Genomic DNA, 27,125 nt, shown 5'->3' with positions numbered 1-27,125 from the left:
AATCAGAACAGACAGACCTGAGCCAAGTGAAAATAGCATGTCAAAGGAAATTATATGACACCTGATGATAGATAGATCTTGAGTCTACACCCCCCCCTTTTCTCTCTCTTCCCACTATGTCCCAATATAGCCACTGGTCGTAACATGTTGTAAAAGGAGGAGAAAAACAAAATCGAACAATTCATTATGTCTTTGTGTTCTGTGTGTTCCTCGTTTCTGTGTTATTTCCGCGCTCAGGAATTAAGATATTGTTTGTGGCAGGTGGTTTCTGTGAACAGGTGGTGTTATTGAAATGTTGATTTTGATTGAGTTTGTATACAATGAATGTGACTGAAATGTGATGGAAACACAAAAACAGACCCAGAATAGTTGTAACTCCGGAGAGGGGCATTCCTGGGTGCCGTGTTTTGTAGTTGACCCGTTGGGTTCCTGAATCAATACAGGCTTTGAGGAGGATGAATAGAGCACATGCACTGGTGAACAACAACAAAATTTATACATTATCATGCATTTGCCAGTCGCTCATATGCACAGTAAATACGTTTACATGCAACCAAATAATCCGTTTGTAATCGTATTGAAAAGCCTTCATGTAAACACCTTAATCAATACAATTGAGGACGATCGGATGCAAATTTGGGTCATATTGAAGAGGGTTGTGTACTATGATCTGTGATCTGATCAGCAAGAGAAAAGTATGCATGTTAACGCGTGAATTGTGCAAAAATATCTTATGCACATGCGCAGAACAAACGTCTTAAGAACAACTTTCTCCAACTCAGCTTTGATTTTAATCCAGAGATAAAGCGTAAACTCAATGAGAGATGCAGCGTAGCGTTGCCAAGTCCTCTGCCTTTTTTCGAGTTTAGATTTGGGCTACTATTTAAACTGTTTTAACCAAGTGTTTTTTTCTGCGTGTTAAATATTAAATGATTTCGTTGCTTAGTTATTGGTATTTGGCCTGTAAATATACATTGGTATGCTTTTAGGATAGTTTCGAATTTCCATTTGGGATGGTTCTCATACACGAATTTGGCAACCCTGGCTGTGCGCAGACATTTGGTTCGGATTCTATATAATGTACATGTAAACAAATATTTACATCAGATTGCAATGTTTAGGGTGCATGTAAACTGTATTGTCGTAACCTTCAATCATATTCAATTCTATCAGATTTTGTGCATGTAAACAGACCTAGTGAGTAACTAAAGCCTTATTTATACTTCTGCATCAGACACATGTAGCCTGACGCACACCTTTCTATAAATATAAAAACGGCTCAATTTTATGCAGAATTCTGTGCTGTGATTGGTCTGCTTGGATCCCTCCCTCATGTAGGGCTGTCACAATGATTAAATAATCATCTCATTGCGCTTGTTTGACCTCATCGTGATGATTTCCGATCACCGCAATGATTGCACATCTTTTTAAAAAACACAAGGGGGAGCTGCAGCGCCTGTACCCTTTCGAAAATTAACCATGGTTTTATTACAGTTAAAACAAAAAAAAATGGTTTTGACAAAAATTCCAATTCCAAATTTCGTAGAACAGTTTGTCCATTTGGGGCTACTGTAGAAACATGACGCGACTTCCGTGTAAGGAGCGTACATTATAAACTTTATTGTTTTATTACCTTAGAATGAGACGTAATTTAATTTAAAAAAAAAAAAAATGAATGTAGATAAAATTAAATTACGTCTCATTCTAAGGTAATAAAACAATAAAGTTTATAATGTACGCTCTTTATACATCACAAACAATATATTTTTATGTATATTATATTGCATTTCTGTCAAGAGATTTAACAACTTGAGCTGCATCAAAAGCCGTGTGTCTATTTACCTCCATCCCTGCCGATGCTTCTCCAATAGTGTCCACAACAAGCTGCTACTTCTTCGGCTTTTGCATTGATATTGTAGGTTACACCAGTAACATGTCCGTGGACACTATACACTAGTGCCGTGCTTACTAGTGGTCTGCATGTGTAAGTGCACGTCGACATGAACAATGACGCCAAAGTAGGCTATAAATGAAATCTTGGGCTTTGGTAATAGCTTGCGTTCAGGTGTGAGTGAATGCAGACACACGGAGTAATGAAGTGTTAAGGAGCTTTTTTATTACTCACGGTGAACTTCTTTATACTGTTGAGCACAGGCGTGATTAACATTTCATTGCTGCCCCGTTAGTGACCCATCAACCTCTTTCTGTCTACCTCACACTTTAATTTACTGTTTGATTCCATTTCTTCTCTTTCTCCCTCACGCTCTTCTCTGCTTTACTGCAGTTTGCACACCAAGCTCGCTACATTACCACACGTCGGTCACATAGCATGTTCTCAAACGGCACGTTTTTTGCCAGGGGGAGCAGATGTCTCCCGCATGCCTGGTCCAGCCGGTTGTGAATGAGTCACGCGCCCACCCCTCCATAGACCAGACCTTCACCCTCCAGCTCTCTCTGTTTCTCAGGAATAAAAGCTCTGTGATCGCTGACTTAGGAGTCAAATGTTTGGGAATGGACTGTTATGTGTAGGTGAGATGGGTATGAACAGGTAGCCAGGCTAATATACCTGGCAAGAACAATCCGTCATCCATGTCAATGGCATTTGCTTGGCTGGCACACAAAGCCCAGGGTGTATGTGAACCAGATGCTGCCATCTTTGCTTTCTAATCGTTGCCATTTAACAGATCGCAGAGCGCAGCAGAAAGGCTCTAGAACAAAAAAATCTCATTCATTTTCATAAAGAAATTGATTTGTATAAATCTGTCAATACATACCTGCTCAGAGCTTAGATATTGTTGATGCATGGTGAATGATACAGTCGAATCAGTTTTTTTATTTTTTTTTTTCATTTAAAAAATGTATTTTTACTACATTCCAAAAATTTATTTTGAAGAAAAAAAAATCTTAGTATTTTTGTATTGTTTTCAGTAAAAATATAAAAAAATTCTTAAATTAGATGCTGTTTCTTGATGAGCAAAACGACCCAAGAAAATAAGTCTAGTTTTTAGACCAAAAATATCAAATTTAAGTAATTTTGTGCATAAAAAAAGCAAAAAATCTAGGTTATGGTTATGCAAAAAAATCTTGAACATTTTTCTTAAACACTAAATTCAAGAAAATTTGCTTAACCCATTGACAGATTTTTTTTTGCTTGTTTTATGCACAAAATCACTTAAATTTGTTATTTTTTACCTAAAAACTAGACTTATTTTCTTGGGTCGTTTGTTTATCCAGAAGCAGCATCTTAATTTTTTGCAGTGTAGGGATGCACCGATAAAAAATTCCTGTGCCAATACTGATATTTGATTACATAGAATGGCATCTGCTGATACCGATAGATAAGGGTAGTTTTGCATTTTACTCCATTTCAAATTATATTACGAAATCCTAGATGTGCCCATTTTGATTACCAAGATAATCTGGCCACGCTGCAAAAAATGATTTTCAAGAAAAAAAAATCTTAGTATTTTTGATTTCAGTAGAAATATCTAAAAATTCTTAAATTAAGATGCTTTTTCTTGATGAGCAAAACCGCCCAAGGAAATAAGTCTAGTTTTTAGACCAAAAGTATCAAATTTAAGTGATTTTGTGCATAAAACAAGCAAAACTGCCAATTGGGTAAGCAAAAAATCTTGAAAATGTTTCTTAAACACTAAATTCAAGAAAAAATTGCTTACCCCATTGGCAGATTTTTTTGCTTGTTTAATGCACAAAATCACTTAAATTTGATATTTTTTACCTAAAAACTAGACTTATTTCCTTAGGTCGTTTTGCTCATCAAGAAAAAGCATTTTAATTTAAGAATTTTTAGATATTTTTACTGAAAACAAGACAAAAATACTAAGAATTTTTTTCTTGAAAATCATCTTTTGCAATGCAGACTATCGGCTGTTTTTGAACAATCGTCCAATGTTTGATAGTGGAAAAATATGCTCTTATCGGCCAATACCGATTAAAGGCTAATATATCAGTACATCCCTAATTTTAACAATTTGCCATACACTTAAATTTATTGCATTCTATACTTAATAAATTATTAGAAGACAGTAGTTTTTATATAGCAAAGCCATTTTCTCCATCCGTGATTGCTGTGACTGATACTATTTAGTACTTGTAAGCGCAGCTCTGTGCGCCATGCTTATTGTATTGTATTGTATTGTAATAGCATTGTATTTTTACGCGTATGTGAGGGTCCACGTACAGTGTGCATGATGCAATTTTCAGAGTGCACGCATACTGTACAAACATTTTTTTTAAAACCTTTCGTACTTGTATGCATAGGTTGCGCATGCGAGAGTATGTAGGCTACGACAGGTATTGAAATTTGTCGCAATGCGCATGCGTCAAACGTCATTATGCGTGTATGAGTCAAATGAGCTATGCTTTGCCAAGCAGTGCATTCGACTGTCCGTTACACTCGCGTATGCGTAAAAAACAGCCTTACATAATGTATAAATAAGGTAAAAAGTTTAATGCTCTCTCACTTGTAAGTCACTTTGGATAGTAGCGTGTGCTAAATAAATAAATCACTTAGTCACTGGGCGATTTGTAGTTGCTCACATCATACACAACTTTGTCTTTTTCTCTGAATTTTCAAATGTGTTTTTGCTTTAGAAAATCAAATGTTACAATATTGTGATTCATCTCAAAGCAGGTTGGTTTGGTTCATTTCAGAGCATTTTATGGTTTTCTCTGTTAGAGAAAAAAAAACAGATGGCGTCGTTACAAGTAGAGGCTAACCGGGCCATGCTATCTAGCCAAACCTCGACCTCCTGTGTCAGATGGCCCGCGGTTGCAAAGGTGTTATTCTTTGTAAAGAGTAACACGTAAGGTGAACCACACTTTAAGCTGATAGTCAACTCGCTTTGAGACTAGATGTTGTCATACCCCTTAGGCTTGTGTTTAATGATCCACAAACGCTGTCAGGTAGGCCATTGTGAAGGCCTCACACAGTCCTTTAAACACGCCATAGCTCTCCCAGCAAAAGAAAAACACACAGAATGGGTTCTTCAAGTGCTCGACATTGCTATTCATCATGGCTTACGTTTGATCAAGAGGCCTTAGGTTGCCCCAGGCAGAAGAACAATAGCGGCATATAGAAACCCCCTATTGGACAGAGTACCATTGTCTTCCCTTTCCCAGCTTTTTTATGTGTGGTATGCTTCGGTGCATCGGACAGGGTGGTGTTGTAGTAGGAGATAGATCTGTTGGTGCTGATCTCTGTGCCCCCCCCCCCTCGACACAGCATTGCTCTGTATGAAAGAAGACTTTCTGTTGGCTACGTTCAACGGTCTTATTCTTCACGCTGGCTTGCGTGCATGACCAGCAAGCATCTCTGCCTCACGGTAATATAAGAGCTTTGCGGGATGTATAAAAGCATCAAGGGGCCCCAAATGTCTGCGGTGAGGGCCTGAATTACGTTCATTATTCTCTCAAGTGCAAAGAGATGCTCTTTGTAATGATGTGACAACTTGATCGACTTGCAATTGCAGATTTTTTCCATTACGGCAAATTACGTCCATTTACTGTAAATGACACCTTGGGCTTCGTGCATGGGGCATACGGGACACCTCTGCAAAAACCACAGCCTTATGTGGGGTATGTTTTGAACGATATTTCGGTTTTGGTATATGACAGCATCCTAAAGGAACAGTTTACCAAAAATGTAAAAATTAGCCCATAACTTACTCACCTTAATGCCTTCCTAGGTGCATGGGCGTAAATTTAATCTAAGAGTAAATGGTAGGCAATAAACATACAATTCTCTAAAATCAATTTTTGAAGGGGGCACAAATAATACAGCCAAAATTGTACTTATATGTAAAGCCTAATATTCTTCTTCAAAACCATTTATTTATTGAAGTTGTTTACAATCAAGCCACCAATGAAATTTAAACTTATTTTAACATAATGTTAGGTATGGTCACGTTATAATCGCTAACATAGCGGACTACATAAATATCATCATTTTTTGTCATGATTAATTTAATAATGACTTTGCATCATCTGTACTAAAGAGAAAAGAGACACAATATCTCTGATGTTTAAAGTTAATAAAATATCTTTGACACCCAAATTTTCTAAATGAATCAAAACACTGCTTGGAGGTGGCCGAAATATATCTAAGCAAAAATCTACTTTTAATCCAGCTTATCTTTGTAAGTTATCTTGTATGATACATGTAAACATCTGTTATGTGAAATAACTTATTTAGGGCAGACCAACCCAGAAAATGTTGGGTAAAACATAGACAAACTGAACTTTTGGGTTAATTTTACTCTGTTTTTTAAGTTATCAAATGAAAGAACAGACCATCTGCTTTCCATAAAGAAGTCAGTTAATTTGTTCTCTTTTTGTCACCTCTCAAATATGGCTAGGTTTCTTCAAAAATACCAAATTTTAATCAAAAAGCTAATAAAAAAGAGATAAATGCATTTTTGTTAAGGACTTTTGTTTGAGATCAGATTCAGAACGATGATCAAGACATACACAGTTTTTACTGTTTTGAATCAATGGATGATTCAGTGTTTTATAAGTTGGGTAAGAGCGCCACCTAGTGCATAATAGCAGAAATATGGATTGCCGTAAAAACTTGTCATTGGCAAGGAAGCTTTTTTTTGGGTTGTGAACCGCGACTTCTATCCTATACTTTGTGTTGGTTTTGGACTCGATTGCTCGAGTCACCCCCTGTCGTTTCACAGAATAGTGCAACAGCGAGCGCCTCAACTATAAACGCCTCGTCCATTTGTTGAGATGTGCGTGATCAGTGGTGGCTAGCGGTGCAGAGCAAAGCGCGAGTATAACAAAGCCTTAAAACAAAATTACCTTTTATCCCCCTTTTTTAAATTTCGCATATTCTGCAATGGTATATGTAAACTGTAAATCAATACTGAGCCAATGCAGGATGTTACAGTATACTGTATGTTAGTCTGATATCAAGAGAGGCATTTCACAGCTGTGCTGTATGGTAAGAGGGTTACCATGGTGATATTTACTTCAGCTCCCTGCTTGGCTGCAGTGCTCTCAGATAAGGTCCATTGGAATAGTTTCTGACCAATCCAGTTCATGCCAGTACCTCATTTGTGTACCTGCTGTACAGTATGTATGGAGAAACACGGCCATTAAAGTTTTAAAATGGGCAAGAAGTGATTGACCCGTTGTATGCGTCCTTACATCTGGCTGCCACCTCATGCATTAAAAATGACATTAAGGAGATTAAATTGTGAAAGTTGTAGTCTTTATAACTTGAGTACATTTTGAATGTCAGAGGAACTTGATTGATGTGACAGCATTAGCGTGATGAACAATAATGTTGTTCATTTTGATCTGGGAGCAGCTTGGGGAAAACTTGGAGGGGAGTTTGGTAAAAATGAATGGCGACTGGTGATAACATTGTTTTTTGCATGTGCTGTCAGGGGTTTTTCAGCATCCGATTCATTAAAGGAATTATGCAAATTAGTTAATGCGCCCAAACAATTATTACTAACCACAAGTAGCACATTGCAATTCCCCATGCTGCTGTTCTGAGAGCTGTGCTGTGCAGATGATGACGCTGTCTGGCATACTGTACTAGTACTGTACTTCAATGTAATCCAGACACGTGAATCATTGTTTGTCTGGTTTTAATGTTTATTAAATCACTGAGTACAGAAACGCTTGTTTGTATTTTGTTTGGTGATTTGACTAAAACCAATATCGAGCAGGAGAGCGAGCGGGAGGGAACATTGCATAACAAACACTTGATCACAGATTCACATTCTAGCACCGAAACGCCACTCATTATAACAAATTGATGAAATGTAAAGAACAGCAGACACTTCCAGTTTTTAAAGATGCATTCCTGCCTCAAGCTGTTTCACAGAAACAGGCATCTGTAAATGATGGCAATGATCTGTACACAAGCATGTTGGTACTGCAGAAGAGAAAAACAGCCGCCCATGTAACACTAAACTGACTACAGGCATTAAACTTCTTTGTGCTGTGAAGCATTTATTTATTTATTCATTTATTTTTGGCTGCTTGGCTTGCACAGGACAAACACACACACACACAGGCGCGCTATCCCAAGCTGTTTTCTGTCGAGTCAGGAAGCCATCTGCCACCCGGCGATAATGGCCCGCCAGGGACGTGGAGCCTGTATAACCGGAGATGAATTAAAAAAGCAAGAATAGAGAACGCTTGTCTACTCTTAGGTCCTTCGACGTTTTACTGTGTCTGTCATCACCCAACAGCAGATGCCTGTAAAAGTCTGAAATGTACATTTTATGCATTGCCTACCAGGACTGCAAAAAATAAATAAATAAAAGGGATTTCTAATACTGCACTTTTGAAACAATCGTGATTATAAAACGCAGAGCTGAGTAGAAAGATTTAATATTTTGTGACAGCTGGTCGTCGGAAATGCATAGGATTATTACGGCACAAAATACCATGTTATAAATCATCCATTTTCAAGAGGATTAGAGAGCGCTCGAGAGATGAACGTGAACGAGCGAGAGGCGGCTGAATTATCGGGTGTTATACGCTGTGTTGTATTCATGAGAAAGGTTACTGTCAGTCAATATTATAAATCAATCCTGACCCATAAAGACATGCAAGATGAATGCAATCTCGCTGGATCCCAGGCTTTTCAGATCTGCCTTTATTTAATGGGAAGTTTGTCAGGTTTGTGAACTAGGACAAAGTTGAAGTAGGTGGGCTATAAAAGTCTTGGGGGACGAAGAACTTAATGGGTTCCTTTTTATCTCTTTAGATCAATCTGTGGAGAATTTTTGGAGGGACTTTTGGATAATTGCTTAGGGTTCATAGGTGTCTTAAGTGTAGTACTGTCAATGTGTACTTTTATTTATTTATTATTTGAATGTTATACTGAATGTTTCACACATTATTTTTGTATCTGAATGTGTAAACCCAGATTTCACATTTGGCAAAAGTCAAATTTACAACGTGTACTAATATTTAATTTTGAGATACTTATGTTTACCTTTGAGGTACTAATACTTTCCTTTGATGTACAAATATTTAATTTTGAGAAACTAATGTTTACCTTTGAGGTACTAATATTTACCTTTGAGGTACTAATATACAACACTGAGGTACAAATATGCAACTTTGAGGTACTAATATACACCTTTTGAGGTACTAATATTTACCTTTGATGTACTAATATTACATTTTGAGGTACTAATATTTTCCTGTGAAGTACTAATATACAACACAGGGTTACAAATATACAACTTTGAGGTACTAATAATTAATTTTGAGGTACTAATGTTTACCTTTGAGGTACTAATATACACCTTTCAGGTACTTATATACAACATTGAGGTAGAAATGTTTAATTTTGGGGTAATAATGTTTACCTTTGAGGTACTAATATACAAAATTTAGGTACAAATGTTTAATTTTGAGATAGCAATGTTGACCTTTGAGGTACTAATATACACCTTTGAGGTACTAATATACAACTTTAAAGTACAAATGTTTTCCTTTGAGGTACTAATATACACTTTTGAGGTACTAATATACACATTTGAGATACTAATATTTTCCTTTGAGGTACTAATCGTCTCGGTTACGGATGTAACCCTCGTTCCCTGAAGGAGGGAACGGAGACGTCACGTCGTGACCGACGAATTGGGAACTCGCTTAGAGAGACCAATCTGCTTCGTATACTACTAAAACGCCAATGAACTTGGCCTTGAGATATTTGCATAATGCTGGCGCCGCCCCGCCAGGTGCCTATATAAGCAGCAGGTGCAAATATGGAAATTAGCTTCTTTTCGCTGAGAAAACCGGGAGAAAGAGACCGGCCGATAAACAGCAGGGGGCAGCCCTGTGGCGACGGGACGTGACGTCTCCGTTCCCTCCTTCAGGGAACGAGGGTTACATCCGTAACCGAGACGTTCCCTTTCAGTCGGTCACTACGACGTCACGTCGTGACCGACGAATTGGGAATCCCTACCAAAACGCCACTGAGGGCTGACCTCTTCCAGTGACTGCGTAAAGCCCTCCGGTTCCACTTAAGGAGAAGGAGAATAGGTTTTAAGGCAGAAGGCCGGGCACTAGATGTTCCTTAACCCCACAGTAGTGCCAGCGACTGGGAAGCGCCCTATCTGAGCGGTATAGGAACGCTGCGGAAGCTACCACCCTGTTAAGGGCTAATGGTGGGCGAAAGTCAACCGTAGGAGGAAAAAAGACAGCCGTGGCTGTGTAAGCAAAGCAGTGCTCTGCTAAGGGAAACGTGGGCTGGTAGGATTAACCCCATGGAAAAATACTCACAAAGGAACCCGGTGGGACATAATGTGGAGCCCGAGCCAGACACGTAGGTTCGCGAGGATACAGCTAGTGAAAGGCTGACAGCCAATGCTCCGCAACAAAGGCTGCCAAGGCAGCAGAGGAAGAACAAATCACATTACGCATTTTTGCTCTGAAGGCCTTCCATACTGACACAGTTATGAAGCATCAGTTGGAGGCTGCAAGCCGACCTGCGAGACTGCTCTCCGTGCTCCCCCTGATGAGGAAAGAACACGAGAGGATACAGGCTCGATACGGACACTGGAGAATCTAATGAACGTATTAGGTGTCGCCCAACCAGCAGCTCTGCAGATGTCTGTTAGCGAGGAACCACGAGCGAGAGCCCAAGATGAGGCAACACTCCGTGTGGAGTGCGCTCTCAAATTAAAGGGGCAAGGAATACCCTGAAGATTATAAGCCAGGGCGATAGTATCAACTATCCAAAGAGACTTCCTCTGCTTAGTGACAGCTTTCCCTTTCTGCTGGCCACCAAAACAAACAAAGAGCTGGTCTGAGGTCCTGAGGCTTTGCGTGCAAACCACGTAGAGTCGCAGTACGCGTACGGGGCACAACAAAGCCACGGTTGGGTCTGCCTCCTCCGGGGGCAGCGCTTGCAAGCTCACCTCCTGATCTCTGAAGGGAGTGGTGGGAACTTTGGGCACGTAGCCTGGTCTGGGTCTCAGTGAGACAGCAGGACCAAACTAAAGGCACAAATCGTCAACAGAGAATGCATGTTAATTCCCTACTCTCTTCACGGAGGCCAATGCTAGCAGGGTCAGAGTTTCATTGACAGAAACTTCAGACTCGCAGACTGCAAAGGCTGAAATGGGGGACCTGAAGGGCTTCAGCACCATGGACAGGTCTCAGGAGGAATAGAGGGAGGGCGCGAGGGGTTTAGCCTGCGAGCGCCTCTCAAAATGTAATAACCAATCATGCTGGCCAACTAATCTGCCATTGATAAGTGAGTGAGTGATGAGCAGAAATAGCGGCGATATCAACTTTAATAGCGGAGGGACAGCCTACCATCTAACCTATGTAGAAGATATAAAGCACGATGTTAATAGGGCATTCTCTGGGGTCCTCGCGTTGCGAAGAGCACCAGGTGACGAAAAGGTTCCATTTAAACGCGTAAGCCCATCTTGTGGACGGAGCTCGTGCCGCGTCGATTGTGTTAGATACCGCTTGTGGTAAATCACCTAAACCTTGCGCGCGCTCAACGACCATACATGGAGATCCCACAGGTCGGGGCGCGAGTGCCAAATGTGCCCCTTCCTAGAGAAAGAAAGTCCTTCCTCAGGGGAATCCGCCAGGGAGGGCTGTCGCGAGGAGCATTAACTATGAAAACCAATTCCTGGTCGTCCAGTACGGACGATTAATAAAAAGGCTCTCCTCGTCCTGCCTGACTTCGCACAGTGTCTGTGCGATAAAGCTCACTGAAAGGAATGCGTATTTACGCATCCCCCGCAGCCAGCTGTGTGCCAACGTATCCACGCCGAGGCTGCCCTCGGTTAGTGAATAAAATAGGCGACAGTGGGTATCGTCCGGCGACACAAACAGATCCATCTACGCACGACCGAACTTCTTCCAAATAGTTTGTGAGGGAGGTGAGGGGTGAAAGCTGAACGGCCGAGACGGCCGCAAATTACGTCAGCTCTTCGTGCCGTCGGGAAAGAAAGGCACAGGAGGAGAGGACCGAGAGGCCCGAACAGCTCCGAAGTACCAATCAGGTGGGCAGTACGGTTCGGGCGGAGAGGGGTTAACCTCTCCAACTCTACCGTTTCCGCCGCTCGAGCTGGCACGGCCGCCATCTCCGGGACGACTCCGCCTCGGAGGAAAAGATGGACACCCCTCTGATGCTGCAGAAGTGACGGGACCAGAAGGAGGTCCAATGGATTCGGCAGAAATCGTAGAACACCACTCTGCAGTCTCCACCGGAGCCTCAACCTGCTGAGGATGAGAAGGCCGGTAGGTGGAGGACGTATCCTCCGTCCTACTCAGCGTAGTGATGGGAAGAGCGTCCTGCGAGCGCTTGACAGCCGCACCCTGCCGGCGCCAGCACTGCAAAGGCGCGGACAGCATTCCCGTAGAACGTCAGTCATCTCCGCAATCCAAGAGGGTTATGCTCTCACAGAGAGAACAAAAACTCTCCACGAACGCAGCCTCGGAGTGCTTGATGCCTAAGCACGAGGATAGCGCTCGTGACCGTCACTGGAACCCTTATACCTCTCGCATCCAAGATCGCACGGACGAAAAGCAATCCTGAAAAGGACGCTGATCTCCGAATATACGAGAGAGTGGCTGTCTTTAAAAAGACACAGAGCTCTCACGTATCACTCTTTAGGGAAATCACTCTTTAGGTGCTCAGCTGATGATGTGCACAGGGAGAGGCAACGCACACACAAAACTCAAACAAAAAATATGCCGAGCAGTGGAATACTGCGAGCGTCCGCTGTATTAGTACTGCTTGTCAATCAACTTCCGCAACCGTTCCCAGAAGAGCAAGTAGCTTCTCAGTAGCAGATAATACCGGCTTTCGAAGCGAAAAAGCTAATTTCCATATTTGCACCTGCTGCTTATATAGGCACCTGGCGGGGCGGCGCCAGCATTATGCAAATATCTCAAGGCCAAGTTCATTGGCGTTTTAGTTGTATACGAAGCAGATTGGTCTCTCTAAGCGAGTTCCCAATTCGTCTGTCACGACGTGACGTCGTAGTGACCGACTGAAAGGGAAATACACCTTTAAGGTACAAATGTTTACCTTTGAGGTACTAATATACACATTTGAGATACTAATATACACATTTGAGATACTATAGACACCTTTGAGGTACTAATATACAACTTTAAGGTACACATGTTTACCTTTGAGGTACTAATATACACATTTGAGATACTAATATTTACCTTTGAGGTACTAATATACACCTTTAAGGTACACATGTTTACTTTTGAGGTACTAATATACACATCTGAGATACTAATATTTACCTTTGAGGTACTAATATACACCTTTAAGGTAAACATGTTTACCTTTGAGGTACTAATATACACATTTGAGATACTAATATACACATTTGAGATACTATAGACACCTTTGAGGTACTAATATACAACTTTAAGGTACACATGTTTACCTTTGAGGTACTAATATACACATTTGAGATACTAATATACACATTTGAGATACTATAGACACCTTTGAGGTACTAATATACAACTTTAAGGTACACATGTTTACCTTTGAGGTACTAATATACACATTTGAGATACTAATATTTACCTTTGAGGTACTAATATACACCTTTAAGGTACACATGTTTACTTTTGAGGTACTAATATACACATTTGAGATAGTATAGACACCTTTGAGGTACTAATATACACTTTTGAGGTACTAATATACAACTTTAAGGTACACATGTTTACCTTTGAGGTACTAATACTGTATACACATTTGAGATACTAATATTTACCTTTGAGGTACTAATATACACCTTTAAGGTACACATGTTTACTTTTGACGTACTAATATACACATTTGAGATAGTATAGACACCTTTGAGGTACTAATATACACTTTTGAGGTACTAATATACACATTTGAGATACTAATATTTACCTTTGAGGTACTAATGTAAACCTTTAAGGTACAAATGTTTACCTTTGAGGTACTAATATACACATCTGAGATACTAATATTTACCTTTGAGGTACTAATATTTACCTGAGGTACTAATATACACTTTTGAGGTACTAATATTTACCTTTGAGGTACTAATATACACCTTTAAGGTACACATGTTTACTTTTGAGGTACTAATATACACATTTGAGATGGTATAGACACCTTTGAGGTACTAATATACACATTTGAGATACTAATATTTACCTTTGAGGTACTAATATTTACCTGAGGTACTATTATACACTTTTGAGGTACTAATATACACATTTGAGATACTAATATTTACCTTTGAGGTAGTAATATAAACCTTTAAGGTACAAATGTTTACCTTTGAGGTACTAATATACACATCTGAGATACTAATATTTACCTTTGAGGTACTAATATTTACCTGAGGTACTAATATACACTTTTGAGGTACTAATATACACATTTGAGATACTATATACACCTTTAAGGTACTAATATTTACCTTTGAGGTACTAATATACTAATATAAGGTACACGCCTTTGGTGTGAGAGACCCGGGTTCGAATCAGCTGTGATGCACCATTGTGTCCCTGAGCAAGACACTTAACCCCTAGTTGCTCCAGACGCGTGCGACCTCTGACATATATAGTAATTGCAAGTCGCTTTGGATAAAAGCGTCAGCTAAATAAATGAATGAATGAAATGAATGAACATTGAGCTATGTGGTATGATTTTTTAACCAGTGTGAGAACCTCAATAAAAAAAACACATTTTGTTTGAAAATGGATTGCAGGGCATGGCACCCATATGCAGGTCAATATGAATAAAATAATTGTTCTTTTTTTCCAGTTCTGTACAGTAATATTTTTTGTTTTGTCCCAGAACCTGAAGTGAGTTATTGAAATCGAGCGTTGAAATAACATGGCCCGACCTCTGCCAAACATACACAGCACCACTTTGAGTTGAGTTTATCCGGTGTATGGACAGTAGGGGTGTGCATTGGCACTGCCCTCACAATTCGATTCAATCACAATTCACCAGGTAACGATTCAATTCAATTCGCTTCTACAATGCATTGCGATGCATCAGAATTCTACTGTACACAACAAGGCAAATTTTTCATCAGTCAAGTAGTAAAGTCAAGTGCAACTATTCTCAACAAAATGGAAGCTTAGCAGCTTTAAGACAATGACAATTATATACCTGAGATGAGAATTTTATACACAGCGTAAGTCTTGTCTAGTTTCCCATTAACTTCGTAGAATCCGAAATGTGCCCATATGTCTGCTTTCCATGGAAAATAGTGCGTTTTTATTGTCCACTCGAGGCCAGAAAATAAACAGTGACATAATCGATTATGGCACTTTGCTGCATCGATGCTGAATCGGGCATGCGCGCATTGCGATGCATCGCTGAATCGATTATTGTTGACACCCCTAATGGACAGATAGTTTAGCACTTACCATCCGAAGGTCGACCCTCTGCATCTCCGCAAACCAATCACGATGAGACGTTTTGCGTGTTGACGCTGTTGTGTGCAGTGTAACCCCACAACAAATTGGCTTAAGGTGGAGGTGACGGAGATGCACGATGGGTAAATTGATGAAGTAAAACGCAGGTCGCTGATGATAATGGAATGGAGGAAAACTCATGGACCGAAGCAGTGGGTTGATGACGAGGTCTTTTCCATTAACTCAGAGGTTGTGAGCAGGGTGAGGTTGCGATGCCAGGTTAACTCATCTCTCAGGAACTCTCGTACATCTGCCTGGATCACACGATCGACCCGTCACTCCACCTGCATGTTTGACATAAAACCTCAACTCAATTAAACTTAAAGCAAGGTTTCTAAACTTCCTCTACTATCAATCTTTACTTACGTCATCTTGTTTTTCACTTTTTTGAATGCTTACTTTCTACTCCTCCATACAGAGGTTATAGTTCATTATAGGGTGATAAACAATCACTGCTGCAATGAATAGCACTGATGTGATATGCCGTGAATGAAACCGTATAATCTTTCTAATGTTTCTTTAGGGTTTAAATCTCATTTTATGAAGCACTTTAAATGATGGCGATATAATGAAGGCATTTAGTACCCGTCTCCTTGACACTTGCGTTTTTTGCCTCTTATACTTAATAATTAATTGCCAATCCCGGCCTAATATGAGCACTTCATTGAGAAATAGTGATTAGAGTCAGAACAATGTGTAATTAGGGTCTTATATCGTCAACGCGGAGGGAATCTCGCAATCCATTCCAAACGTTAAAGCAGAAACCTGGTAGAAATACACAAAACCGTAATTTGCATATTTTAATTACTGTTATTCAGATTTTGTGTGAATATTTGGGTGGAAAATGACTTTTTTAATCCATGAACAGGCTGTAATCAAAATATAACAATAGTAAAAAATTAAGTTGTGATTACAAAATGTCTTCTGTATATTTATATATAGTGATAAAGCTGCTTATTATTTGTTTTTATTAAGATTTAATTAAATTATAATTTTTTATTATTTATACTTTTTCTTTATACTTTTTTATAATCTCAGGAGAGTGTGCAATATTTTTAATGAAAGAATATCCTATTGTGTGTGTGTGTGTGTGTGTGTGTGTGTGTGTGTGTGTGTGTGTGTGTGTGTGTGTGTGTGTGTGTGTGTGTGTATATATATATATTTTTTATTTATTTATTTATTTATTTATTTATATATTTATTTATATATATTATCTTATTATCCAAAGCGATGTATCATAAGCAAATCTACATAGGTCTGTAGGCTTTTACAGCAATATCAAAGGAGAACCATTTTTGGTTCCCCAGAGAACATTAAAGTTCTTAAAAGAAACAATTTTATTCTTATCCTTTTATAGTCAAAATGTTTTCCACTACAATAAACCTTTTGGGAAAAAGTAGGGCCCTATGAAATCCGTTTTATTTTTTCCCAAATTCCGTTTTATTTATTCTTAAATTCCGTGTTTCCCGTTCTATTATTTTCAAATTTTGTGTATTAAATTTTTCTGGATTCTGGTTTTAATGGTTAAATTAAATTTAAGTTATCAAAAAGCATATCTTATCGGCTGAAAACATTAAACAAATCAATTTATCAAGAATTAATTGAAAGTTAAAAATTAAAATGACATTAGGCCGATGTAAGTTTGCTGTCACTGTAACCACAATGTACTACAAATATTCTATTGACAAGCAACCACATGTTACTTTTTTCTTTTAAACATAAAACTATACTCATCTTGTTTTACTTTTTTTAGGCATCTGTATTACATGTTATATAATATAATAAATTTGATATTTTTGGTCTTATTTGGTATTATTTTCTTGGGTCATTTTGCTTATCAACAAAAAAGCATCTTAATTTAAGAATTTTTTTGATATTTTTTCTGAAAACAAGACAAAAATGTTTTTCTTGAAAATAATTTTTGCAGTGTTAGAAAGAAAACTTAGTTCAGTGATTATGTGCGTGTTGACTGCCGATGCCAATTCCTTTGTGTGCTTACTTCGTGAGCCCTCTTATTTGAGGAACATATACAAGCTATACACGCTGGTAAATAGATGTGAAGAGCATTGCATTGAGTGGATGTGTGCACGAGCAAGGTGGGCGGGGGATGAAAGTATACTGTGCCTTTAGTCTGCTGTGTTTCAGGCTTTGCTTAAGCTATAGAGACCACGCTTATCATTGTTTGCAATGCATGACGAGGGACGAACTTACCTTTTTTTACGTCCAACATTACACTTAAGGAAAATGTTTCTGCACATTTCTGTCATTTGCTGATTAATGAAACAAAAAATGAGTTATGAACGAATAATGAGTTATAATGGGTTTTAAAAATGACTGAATGCAAAATGTACCAAATTCCGTGACATTCCGCGTTGTACAGTAAATTACATTTTTATGCTTGGATTCCATCCGTGTTTCCGCATCGTGGGAATCATAGGACCCTAAGAAAGCTCCTGTAGATGTTTTAAGGGCTTTATGGAACCATACTGCTCTAGAAAAAAATGTATAGGAACCTTTGTTTTTTTTAAGACTTTTAAAAATAAAGATGCTGTAGAAGGTTCTAATAAAGGACACTAAACGGTTTGCATGGGTTTACTGTCATAATGTGTAGACAAAAGCTGTTTTGTGTCATATTGTCTGATCTCAACATGTATTTTTATATTCTCTCCACAGGCATCAGGCCTTTCTCCCGGTGAGAATCAGACTCAGAGTCTCTTGTTGGCCCCTGGGGTGAGATGGGGCCAGACCCCTATCAACCAGACCACACCGTGGGAAACTGATGAGCCGCCTAACAAACAGCACAGAGAGAATGACACCACAGGTACAGTACCGTATATCCTTACATCTACATGGCCTCTTTTTCATCGGTACTACAGATACTGTAATGTGCAACAGATTTTTTTATGAATGAACGACTTATATTGTAGCATATTGTAGCACCCTTTGGATACCATACGATAACTATAGCTTAAAGGGATTGTTCACCACAAAAATGTCATAATTTCCTCATGTTATTGGAAACCAAGATGACTGTCTTTATTCTGTTGTACACAAAAGAAGATATTTTGATAAATGATGGTTATCACACAGTTGACAGTACCCATTGACTTCATAGTATTGTTTTTTCCTATTATGGAAATCAGTAAGTAAAGTCAACTGTGTGATTATCATTATTTGTCAAATTTTGTGTTAAACATATTCAAACTCATTAAGGTTTACAACAACATGACAGTGAGGACATTTTCAGTTTTGGGTGAACTATCCCTCTACCTATGATTTTTGTAGTACAAATGTATACCAAAAACATGGTAACTACATTTTAACTATAATAAAACCATGGTTAATGTTCATAAATTAAAGCAATAAGCCCCAGGAAGCAGTGGGTTAACATTGCATTTTATAACAGCTAAGGGGCGTTGTTAGGCACGACACAAAGCTGTTATAAAATGCACTGTAACACCACTGCTTCACGGGGCTTATTGCTTTTATAAAACTGTTACTTTATATGCATAGCTGGATTTCATAAAATAAAACACAAATAAGTTGTAATTATATTAGTACAAATATTACTCTTCCACCAAACAAAGTAGTTCCTCAAAAAACAAGTGTGGCTGCAACAGAGTGCAGACACAATAAAAATGTATTGACTAGAAGACAAAAAAAAGTGTATTGACATTTATCTGGATATCGCCATTAATTGTGCAATTGTAGAAAAATAAATAATATGATTAAAGAATGTGATGCTTATTTTCATAAATCAGTATGTAGCAACAGTTGCGCGGTGATACTTATGTAATGCGGCTGAACCGTGGGGTTACCGGGGTATTTTATCAGGGCTTAGAACGCATTTCAACCAATCAGAATGAAGGACCAGAACGGGTCGCTTTATAAGAAATGTTTTAGTATGATTAAGGAGTGAATATTTTACTTACTATATGCTTCATCAGAAGAAACATGCATCTTTAATAACATTTATATTGTTTTCTAGTTTCACTTTATTACACGTTGTACACTTTCTATACACTTTTTTGTAGTTTGCATTATACGGTTCGGTAACACTTTATTTCGATAGTCCACTTTAGACATTTTACTAACGATAAGTAACTTTGCAACTACTTATCAACTACCAATCTTTGGAGAATTAGTAAACTGTCTGCTTAATATCTACTAACACTTTATTGTGATGATATCTCAACAGACATTTAACTGTCTTTAAGTATCTTTGCAGGTGCATGTCAACTTATTCCACTAACCCAAACCTCTTCCCTAACCCCAACCCTTAAAGTCTACTAATACACTAATGACAGTTAGTTGACGTATAGTTGCAAATAATTGAAAGTTAGTTGACATGTAGTTGCAAAGTTATTTATAGTAAGTAGAATGTCTAAAGTGGACTATCAAAATAAAGTGTAACCTACAGTTCTTATTTTGAGCACGTTTTTGCTCTCATCCAATTAGGGGCATTTTGGACATGCTATAATAAATATGTGCGGTATTTTGGGCTGAAACTTCACAGACACATTCAAAGCACACCTGAGACTTACAGGTATATTAAATCTTGTAAAAAAGCCATAATAGGTGCCCTTCAAAACACCTGTTGAATTTGATCTGGTCAGATGAAGTCACACTGAGCTTTGAGGAACTAAATGGTTTCTGAGTTCACAAACTTCTAAGAAAAACTCTGTTTTTATATCTTTATTTTCTTTAAAAGCAGGACTGTTAGTTAAACTGAATCACAGGGGTCAGATAATGATGTATCTCTGTTGTGAGATGTCTCATGAGGTGACTTTTCAAACTTTGCTTTTGAAACTTCAGCATGGAAAAACTACAAAACATCAAACAAGAGAAGCAAGCCAGTAATAAGAGATCAGCCAAAGTGTTTCACGCTACACTGATGTTTTCTTACCGTATTGTTGTCTAGAGACAGAATCATTTTAATAAAGATAGACTGTTGACCTGACTAGCCCTTTTTGATCGATTATACATGGGGAAATTGAACATTATTGCTCAAGAGGGCAGATGTGTGTTGTCAACTGGCCTCTCCGGAGCCCCCCGGGGTCTCCAGAGGGCCCCCGCTGTGCCGGTGTGGCAGGAACCGAACAGCTCGCAGAAGGAGGGAACATTAGCATTGTGCTGAGCTCAACGGGACCCCGCTTCCGGCACCTACCTCAAGACACAAAGTGAGATGTCAGTCAGCGACAACACTGTTACACATTCAGGGACGTGGCTCACATTAGCACTGAGACCAACTACACGCTCAACAGACAAACAGCAACACGATTCTCATAACAGCTCTGCGGGCGCTCATTAATCATCACAGTTAGCAGCGGTTTCAACTTCATTTTTAATTTTTGGAAAGTTACAGAAGTTGACAAAGACTCGGCTCTTTATATGACAAATTTGAATTGAATTCATTGAAAGGAAACCCTCGTATGCCAACAGTTCGCGGTTGATTTAACAGAAATGCAGGAAAAAGCAAAAGCACTTATCAAACAAAGATTTTTTAGTGCACGTAATTATATGAGCAAACCAGGCAAGGATCCATACTGTTAATGTCATTAGCTTTCAATTCCTGATTTAGCTAAGGGCTATAATTGAGTTTAATTTTCATTTGTAAATTTTTGTAATAATCGAATGATATTTTTAGTCAAAAGCCTTGATTGCTGTGAATTAGTTGTGACTTATAGCACTTTTGTACTAATATGGTACAGAACATTTTGGGTTGGAGTGTCTGTAATGGTTGAAATGAATAGTTAATAGGTTTGGAAGATATATACTGTAATGCAGTATGCACATACAGTCAAAAAGTTACGTATAGTCAAAGTTTACAGTAGGTCGATTTTACCAACTTATATTATTAACTTATATACATATTGCTTTTTACTTTAATATCAGGCAGCCTTAGTTTCTAATAAGGCTGCTTGTACTGTACATTTACTTTTTTCTGGTACATTTGTGTCTTCAGACCATACACTGGTAAAGGCCAATGTCATGATTAATGGTTTTTAATCTTCTCCTCGCCTGTTGTATTTCGTATACCATCACCGTTGAGGAGCTACACGTGCAGTCTTTCCAGAGATGGAAGAGCACGGGTCCAAACCGAGTGCATATTCATCACGAGATTAATCTGCCCTGTTGCATTGTGGGTAATTCCCATAAGCAGCATCAATCTGGTTTGGATCCACGGTGTCCCGAGAAAGAAAGCTTTGCCGTTCTCTTCACAGAAGACACCAAATCTGAGTGCTGAGTTGCTGAAGATCTAGGATCAAGTAGATGATGTTTGAACTGATCTCTGTTCACAGCTCATATTTTCACACAGTCTTGTGTACATCTGTTTTCAGCTTGAGATGCTCTAAATGAATCATGGTCTCGGTGAGATTAGGGGAGGAAACTTTAAAATGTCAGTGTATTTTTAAACGGATGAGTCAGGAGGGAAAGTTTCAAAGGGGCGAAAAAGTTTCCATGGGAATTTAATCTAGGCAGTGTTGTTTTTGTCAACGATGACGATAACAACATGATTTTGTTGACGCACCTTTTTTATGACGCGACGATAACTAGCTAAAAATGGCTCTAAGGTGAAGAAAACATGATGACAAGGCGCTTTCGAGTTTTCGGTGACAAGACGAGGCAGAACGAAAATGATTATAAGGCTGACGTTCACAATGCATGCAATTTCTGCCTATTTTGCGTGTTTTTAGCTAAAAAGGATCAGCAACTAAATCATCGACTAAAACTTGACAAAAACCTTTTGGTGTTTTCGTCAACTAAAACTTGACTAAAACTATCAAGTTTATAAGTGACTAAAATGTAACAAAAATTAAAAAAGCATTTTCATCCAAAAGACTATGGACCCTATCTTGCACCCATCGCAATTGACTTTGTCAGTGACGCATGTATCATTCGTATTTTGCACCGGCGCACAGCGGGTTTTTCCCTCCACAGACGCACGTCGGCAAACTAGGGAATGAACTTGCGCTCCCTGGGAGGTTCAGCGCAAAAAAGGAGGCGTGTTCCGGCACAAACCATCCCTGATGCTATTTTGCAGTTTCAAAAAACAATTGCGCCACTGACCAAAAAAAACTAGTCTAAAGTCAGTGGCGTGTTGCGCGTTGTTCATTATGCTATTTTAAGGGCGCATGATTGACCATAATGTATAGCGTGCACAATGCGCACACACTTTGCTTATCTAATCTACACAGATGCAACAGTTACACAGATGCAAATCATAAATTGTTACAATAAAAAATATTAACACATGAGATAAAGGAAATCATTGTGGTGAGCTTTGTGGTGATAGTTTTTATTTATTGTGTGGCTGGGTTAAAAAATTCTCATGCAAATAACGATTAAAATATTTTCATAAGAAACCTTAATGTATATGAACTTGATTTGTAAGAGTACTTTGGGGTTGGACCTTGCTTGCGTTTCTTGGGTCTGATTTCAAAGCCCCCAAACCCTTTCAGTGGTGAGGGTGGACGCAGCGATGTCCTCTGCTGGTGTCAGGTCCTGAGGCAGATCCACCTCCCATTACACGGCATGGCCGATTTATGCTGGCAAGCTTGGGATTCCCCCGTCTCCTGACATCATTGTAGCGCTTGGCGCAACGATGGGGATGTCAGCTGATGAGACTGTGGCTATTTCCTCCCACGCCTGTTTAAACGACGCTGATTTGGGCGGGTTTCTCCTATCATCCCCATACAAAACAACTTCTCTGTCTTTGACTGCTCTTACAAGAACGTCGGTCTCCTCGGCTGTGAACCGCTCCTGGTGTGCGCCTGGTAAATCCGTCATAATAATAGCAACCCGCCATGGAACTTGCGCCCTTGCGTTTAAAGGGAATGTTGGATAGCGTTCTGATTGGTTTATTTGACGTTACGCCCAAACCACACCTATGAAAAACGAACCTACTTCAGACCAACCCCTTATTGATTTGCGCCTGGCGCAAGAGTTATTTCTCCCGCCGGGAAAATAGCAACAGTGCCCAAGATCCGCCCACAAAGTCACTTGCGCATTGCGCTTCGCACTTGCGTTTCAGATCGTTAAAATAGGGCCCTAAGACTAAAACTAAAAGGGCTGCCAAAAAACAAAACTGAATCTGGAAAAAAAATCCAAATTGCGAATTTAACAGGAATTAATGGGAATTATTTTTAAATGTAGGGAAATTTATATGTAAACTATATATATAACTATATATATTTATGTTTTATGATCAAAACTTGACTTGATGTGCTTTAGTCTGTGGGCTCGTAGTGTGGATTCTGACCTGGAAAGTGGAGGAATTAAGTTATATATGGATTATTTTTTTGTATTTTATATTTCCCATTGCATGTGGAGCGGGTCATTTTTAGACACTACTTTTTAACCAATTAAAAGTCAACAGCCTATTTTGAAAACCCCCAAAAAGTCATACCCAAACTAAAATTAGATTCAGTTCATGAATGCTTTGCAGACACTTGGAAGTTTATTGTAAAGACTGATTTTTTTGTGATAATAAAAACACTAGTTATGAAAGGCTAAAAAATACACTTCGAATAACTTCAAAAATACATTTGATACATCTTCATAAAAAACTATTTATATTGTCCATAAAAGAATCTAGAGAATCTAAAGCATCAGGTCTGACCTTGTTGTGTTTCAAATCTGAAGATGATATCTTTAAAACTCTCAGTTTTATGAAATGTTTTTTAAAACTATGTCATGAGATATTTTTTAGAGAAATCTCAGAAAGGCTAACATTTATTTACTCACATCTTTCCATTGCATTCTTTGAATGTTTTGTTCCATTATTTAGTGTGTCAGACTGACCCATTTAATAAGAATGTCAAGGGAAGTAAACATTCACACCTTTTCAGACAAATAATGGCCATCTATATCATTCTTTTGTATTCATTAAAATTACTGACATTGATCTATTTACAGTGTTTTAATCCCTCTTTTCTTTGATTAAATGTCTCACTTTACCTTCTTTGACTTTGTTTCAAATGCCTCTCTTCCAAAACAAAACATTTCAATGAGCTTTACCATTCAAAATCATTCCTAAACCTATTTTTCATATCTATAACATGACACAGGTAAACGTTAGCTTAGCTAAACTTAGTTTACCACACCATCAAAACACGACAAATAGTGCGATTAAAAGCATGTTTTTGCTTTTAAGTCGAGTGTTTTAAATAACCATATGTTATAACCATATGTATATAACCAGATGTAAATAACCAAAATCAAAGAAGCGTCCATTAATCTGTTACTTGTCTTTTAATCTGTTAAATATGCACAATATTATCAATTCAGTGCTGCATCCTTGTCACTTTTCAGAGATTTTTGCCGTTTTGATCGTGTTACATTACTTTATTCTGGTGGCAGGCGCTGCAGTCAGGACAGCCACAGACGTCACCAGAAAAGAGGTCTCGATTCTATTGGGGTAGGGGCATGTTTGTTTAGGTGATTTAAAATGTCAACATTGGCTTTCAGAGATCATGCACCTTTAAAGTTTAAAGGTTAGTTCAACCCAAAATGACAAATTTATCATAAAGTCCTTTGATTGACTTTAGAACCCCTTTTTGAGATATTTTTGATGAAAACTGAGAGGCTTGTGACGGTTCCATAGACTGCTGTTTGATTTTGCCAAATAAGCCCAGAAAAGAATGAAAGGTCAATGTGGCATCAGTAGTTTAATAATAATATCATGAAGCGACGAGAGCACTTCTGTGCGCAAAGAAAACCAAACAAAGATTTTATTCAACAATTTGATTCTCCTTGGTCATTCAGTGGGCATTCACGAGCAGACTACGGCACAGGCTGCTGACGTCACCGGCTGACATAGTTGCCACCCTACCAATCTTTTGGCAACTACGTCAGCAGATGAACTAACCCTTAAAGACGCTGCAGAAAATATTCCTCCTTATTGTTTGAAAGGTTTATACATTATACATTTATGAATAATTTTCAGTCATCAAAACTAATAAGAATTATTTTGTGCAAAAAGAACCATTTTTCTTTAAGGGCCAGATTTTAAAAATGTAAAAATGATGCGGGTCAAACTTTTACCCCTATTTTTACCTTTTATATATATTTAACTTTTACCTATTATATGTGTCGGATGTGGTGTAGTCACACAAGTTATTTTATATATTTTTTTTTGGATAAGAAAATTATTCACCTGCAAATGGTCGGCACCCCACGCAGCCCCTTTGCGACTCTCTATAGGGAATTACTTCTGGGTTATCGACCGTCATTTGTCATGTACAGAGTAAGGACAGCTTTAAAGTAACTATGCTGATTTTAAATCTGATAAAGCTGGGCCGGATAAAGAAGACTGGCGGGCCGCATTTGCCCCGCGGCCCTGCCCTAAACTTTTGAACTGTAGTGTAAGTTGAGTTTGTTGAACACTTTTGCAGAACTGCGCTGGTAAAAATAAATAATGAATGAATAAGAAATAGTTATTTTCTTGACACTAAAAACACTTTTGAGTGGCCTTCGTCCCACACCCCAATTTCTGCTTTGTCCCAAACATCTACACTAATGACTCATTGATGGAAACACGGATGCAATCTTAGAGAACACGGATCGACATTTGCCGAGGAATTTCCATCAAAATACCCTGTCGTTCTTTTAAAGACCTCATGAAATAAAAATGGTGATTTAGGTGTTTCTAAGCTTTGAGGCCATATGTGAGCCTGGACCACAAAACCCATCACGATCAATTTTTGTAAATTGAGATTTATACGTCGGCTGAAAGTTAAATAAATAAGTTTTGTTATTGATTTGAAAGGGGGTTTAATATTTGGTAAAGATACAACTATTTGAAAATCTAGAATCTAAGGGTGCACAAATATATATATATGATAAATAAATTTTTTATATATTTTGGTAGGAAATGTACAAAATATCTTCATGCAACATGATCTTTATTTAATGTCCGAATGATTTTTGGCATTTGTTGGTTATTGCTACAGATATACCTGTGCGACTTATGACTGGTTTTGTGGTCCAAAGTCAATGTGTGTTAGTATACCATTAAAGTTTACAAAATAATAATAAAATTACAATAATTTTCTTACTCAAGTTCAATAATTGATAAACACCAAGTTCCTGTTTTTGCAGGTTTATTTGTCATTTAGGGCGCACTCACACTATCCAAACCAAACCGCGCTCGGGCGTGTTTGACCCCCAAAGCCTGGTTTGTTTGACTAGTGTGATCGCTCTGTTCCGCGCCCGAGCAAGGATTGGTTATTCGCGCCGCGGCCGGGTTGCAGAGGTGGGCCGGAGCGCGGTTCACTTGGGCTCATGCGCGGAAGGCTGTGGTGTGAGCGTAATCGCGCCTGAGCGCGATTCAAAAGGTGAAGACGTCAGTTGCGCGACCACTCACCTTCATCTGCCTCCGTAAAAACCTTTTGATGCGCGCCGCGGGGGTACGTGAATGTCCGAGCTGCACACGTGACAGATCAACTAAGTAATATGATAACATGTGAGAGGGCTGTCTGTAATCGCGCACCAAACGACTCCGAATAAAAAACACAGACTTATCATTACGGTGGGTTCCAGTGTTAAGAGAGAGCTTTACTTCCTGCTTTTTTCAAAACAATCGCATCTTAATGACGAAAGTGCGCCCGGACTCGGATCGATACAAGTACAGTGTGAGTGCGTGCATCTGGGGGAGTAGG

At 38.7% G+C, this 27,125-nt stretch overlaps 1 protein-coding gene across 3 annotated transcripts in view; it reads left to right on the top strand.

The window, feature by feature from the left end:
* The window catches only part of LOC135738335 (kelch-like protein 29), a 325,496-nt gene that overhangs the window by 161,509 nt on the left and 136,862 nt on the right, over window positions 1-27,125 (top strand). For all 3 annotated transcript variants that reach the window (XM_065256340.2, XM_065256342.2, XM_065256341.2), the window contains exon 4: window positions 18,136-18,283. In XM_065256340.2, the coding sequence (XP_065112412.1) occupies window positions 18,136-18,283 (148 nt within the window). The remainder of the gene's footprint in view (window positions 1-18,135; window positions 18,284-27,125) is intronic.

This window comes from Paramisgurnus dabryanus, chromosome 12, assembly GCF_030506205.2.
Source record: "Paramisgurnus dabryanus chromosome 12, PD_genome_1.1, whole genome shotgun sequence".
In the NCBI taxonomy this organism is placed as follows: domain Eukaryota; kingdom Metazoa; phylum Chordata; class Actinopteri; order Cypriniformes; family Cobitidae; genus Paramisgurnus; species Paramisgurnus dabryanus.
Note: the sequence above shows the minus strand (reverse complement) of the source record. Positions and strands in the feature narration are given on the sequence as shown.